The sequence below is a fragment of the Carya illinoinensis genome, chromosome 6 (assembly GCF_018687715.1).
Source record: "Carya illinoinensis cultivar Pawnee chromosome 6, C.illinoinensisPawnee_v1, whole genome shotgun sequence".
Lineage (NCBI taxonomy): Eukaryota > Viridiplantae > Streptophyta > Magnoliopsida > Fagales > Juglandaceae > Carya > Carya illinoinensis.
The window spans coordinates 7,042,944-7,046,899 of NC_056757.1; the positions used below are offsets into that span (position 1 = coordinate 7,042,944).

A 3,956-nucleotide genomic window follows, 5' to 3' on the forward strand; every position below is an offset into this window, starting at 1 on the left:
TATAAAGAAAGAATATAAATGGAAGTGAAAGATAAAAATAATAAAAAAAAATAGAGAAAGATTTTTTTTTTATAGAATAGAGAAATGATAGAGAATAAGATGTAATATTTTTTTTTTTTTAATGTGTAAAATTTAGAAAAAATTTATTAAAAAAATGTAATTTTTAACTAAATTTTAAGAAATATTATAGGAAATCAGATATGAATGCTCTAACTTAACTTCCTATATTTTAGCATATGCCTTCCATTGAATATTATCATCCTTGTGGCCTTTTGCACAAAGCAACTTATTTTTATTGGATGTTCCCTTAGCTCCCTAAATCTTAGCATATCCCTTCGGTCATAATATGCTTTGTGTTTACTATTTTCCTTTTCTTTTTCAATACAAAAATTGTTTAAAAATAAAAAAGAGAATATAAAAGCACATGTATGAAAACAAAAGACCGTTGCTTCCAACTAGAAATGCATACGGACAGAGATAGGTATTTCATCCAATAACGGTACAAACAAAGAGACAGAAATTACAAGCAGTAGGTAGGCATTTATTCATTAATAAATACGACCTTGGATTATTATGTCTGAGTCGGCAGTTATGAAGCCCCACAAGATAACATAAGACAATCAACCTGTACTCGCACGCCCATTATAATCCAATCAAAACCTCGGAGATAGATGGGCTTTCAATGGATGTTTCATCACTATAGTGAACTCTTCTTTCTCTGACAAATCAACGTCCTCGTCTCCATCCACAGTTTTCCACTCAAATTTCCATACCAGATTGGCCACAAAATACTCCAAATGAAGCATTGCCAAACCAGACGCAGGGCAAATCCTCCTCCCTACCCCAAACGGCATCATCTTAATCTCTCTACTTCCCGTTATATCAAACAGTACTTCCCCCACTCCGCCATCACTGCCGCTCAAGAATCTCTCCGGCTTGAATGCCATGGGATCCTCCCAAACCTTGGGGTCCCAACCCATCTCAGCAACCATGAAATTCAAAATGGCATTCTTGGGCACCAAGTAGCCCTCCAAAACAGCATCCTCTGTCACCGCATGCGGCAACACAGTATGCGCAGGTGGGTGCCGCCGTAAAGCTTCCAAAACCACGGCCTTCAAATACGGCATCTTATGCAAATCCTCCTCCTCCACCTTCTTGATCTCACCATCACGGACACCAACAACACCTTTAATCTCTGTGTAAAGCCTCTCTTGGACATGAGGATATTTCACTATATTTGCCATAGTCCACTGCAACGCCGTGAACGTAGTATCTGTGCCCGCGTCGAGAAACTCCGAGCACAAGGTCACCATTTCGCTCATGTCAAGCTTTCTTTTTTCCTCCGGCAACTCCAAATCCAGCAACGTATCCACGTACGATACCACGAACTCGTCATCATCTTTGTCTTCCAAGAGGACGTCGGCCTGAACTTTTGCCTTGCTTAATCTTTCTTGCTTCACTCTCTTCCTCACTTCTATCAATGGCATTAGTACGGCCTCCTGATCTCTACGAATGTTGAACAACGCGTCCCAATGCTTACGGAACAATATCATTCCAATCCTTGGAAAGATATTGAGTAGTTTATAGCTTTCCATGCTCAAAAGCTGGCGACGCTGGACAACTTCGATCTCTTTAATCTGGGTCTCGCTGAGTTTGTCCCCGAAACACATCAGAGCCAACAGGCAAAACATGGCGTATTGAAAATGGTGGACCACGAAGACATGGTCCACCTTACCGGAATTCTCTTTGATAGTGTAAGGCATAAGGCGGTCGAGGAGGATGTCCAAGACCCACGAGCGTGCACGAGAGTATGACTTGACTCGCGAAGGGTGGAGGATCTCGGAGGTAAGATTACGGCGGAGGAGGCGCCATGTCTGGCCATAGAAGGCGGAGTTGATGGTTTGCTGGTTGCTAGAGAAGATCTTGCTGGTGGGGAAAGCGGGGGGGCGGTCAGAGAAGACTGCGCCTTTCTGAACGAGGGCTTGGTAGGCGATCGAACGGCTGGCGACAAAGATGTTGGGCTGGAAGCCGATACGGAGTGTGACTATGGGGCCAAACTGGGCATGGAGGTTGCGAAGGATGGGCTCGATCTCAGAGAAGGACTTGCGGAGCCATACCAAGTAGCCAAAGACAGGGATGGTGAAGGGTCCTGGAGGAAGCTTCTGCTTGCCGTTTCCAGAGATTTTCTTGAAGATTAGATAGCAGAGGAGAGCCGAAAAGAAGGAGACGAGGATGATGGTGAACCAGTTCCCCATTTTTTGGCCAAATATGTGGAGGAAGCTAGCTAGGAATGGAGTACAAAGGTAAGCACTGAGCATATGATTTATGGGAAAGAGCTGCCCTTATAAAGAATTCGAGTGAGGTCGTAGTTACTGTTGGTGTAAAACGACCTTAGACAGGCGACATTTGGGAAATAAAAAAACAAATACACAACGTAGTTACTGTTGGTGTAAAACGACTTTAGGCTGGCGACATTGGGGAAAAAAAAAATACACAACGTTGCTGCCACACTGTTAATACGGTAGAAATGTTTTGTTTTATTCTTCATTTGGTTACAGTGTTTATATGACATAATATATTTTTGTTAAAAGTTAAATAAAATATTATTATAATATAATTATTTAATATTAATTTTATTTAAAATTTAAAAAATTTAAATTATACATTATATTTTATATAAAAATTTAAAAAAATTATAATAATTATATGTGATAAGATGAGATAAGTTGGTTTTATATTAACCAAATTAGTCCTAGTTTCAAATTTCATAAAAACAAATAAAGGAAGAATTTTTAAAATTTGAATTTATTCTCTATTATCTGATGTGAAACAATGTGAAACTTGTTGACAGCCCTCGGTTTTTAATGGCTGAAAGAACATACATATACATATATACATATATAATTTAATTTCGGTTGTTAATGGCTGAAAGAACATATATACTTATATATAAATATATATATATAATTTAATTTCTTTGACAGAAATCATGTATATATGTATATATATATATATACATATACATAAAATAAAATAAAAAATTACAATACATGAATCATTTTTATTTTGAAGATTGTTTTGGTCATGGGTTTGGCAGTAGACTTTGGTTTCATCAGTTGGATAGCTGGAGCAACAACCCAAGAAATCTTCAAGTTTGGGCCCTCTTCATTTGGATTTACTGCAACCATGGAATTCTCTAATCTCCAATCTACAAAGAAGAAGTGATCAATAAGCAATTGCAGAGCAGAAATTGACCTTAAATGAGATGGGAAGATGCAATCGGTTCACCTGACAACCAAACCATATCATCAGAAAAGTTTATTCTAGAAGTAGAAGATGATAGGCACCTCCATCTCTCCACCCTCTGTTCCCTTTGTTACTCAAAGCTGTTGGCTGATGACAAAAATACCCCAGGCTCAGGTGACTAGTGGAGAGCAAGTTTCATTCCATAAGCTCCATTAAAATCATAATCTACCGGGAGGATTTTTTATTGCCCAGGATCAAGAAGCATCTTTTGTTTTTTGTTTTCTTCCTTTTCTCTGATTTCCTAGAGCCGAGTGTGCTTTAGTGGTTGGATCAAAGGTCCACACAATAAACAGCCAAGTAGACAAATTTCCAATAGTTTATGTACACAGACTCTTAATAGATCAAAGGTTCAACTGTATCTAACATTGCCGTTCGTTTTAAGTAAACTTAAAATAAAACATACCATAAATATCATAGCGCATGCGCCAACCCCTAGGATTCATCACCACCCACTTTGATCGTGTCTTAAGCCCGTTGTTAGATTGGATTAAAGCCGAGGATGGCATTACCTCTACCACATGCATTGGGTTCATCGATGCAGTGCATGTCTCTCAAATAGGCCTAATTTTAAAAGGTTTACAAGTACCTATAGATCAAGCAGAGTCCATAATTAATTCTTGTCCTGGAGGCCGAATCTCGTTCATTTCTCC

At 38.8% G+C, this 3,956-nt stretch overlaps 1 protein-coding gene across 1 annotated transcript; it reads right to left on the minus strand.

Annotated features, from left to right (window-relative positions):
- Positions 1-429: 429 nt before the first annotated feature.
- Positions 430-2,302, minus strand: LOC122312890 (cytochrome P450 89A2-like). The gene has a single exon (XM_043127561.1). It carries the CDS (start codon positions 2,253-2,255, stop codon positions 654-656), a length of 1,602 nt encoding a protein of 533 aa, XP_042983495.1. The 5' UTR covers positions 2,256-2,302; the 3' UTR covers positions 430-653.
- Between the last annotated feature and the right edge of the window lie 1,654 nt (positions 2,303-3,956).

Excerpts from the sequence above, each read along its gene's own strand:
- LOC122312890 (XM_043127561.1), bottom strand. The coding sequence starts at position 2,255 with ATGGGGAACTGGTTCACCATCATCCTCGTCTCCTTCTTTTCGGCTCTC.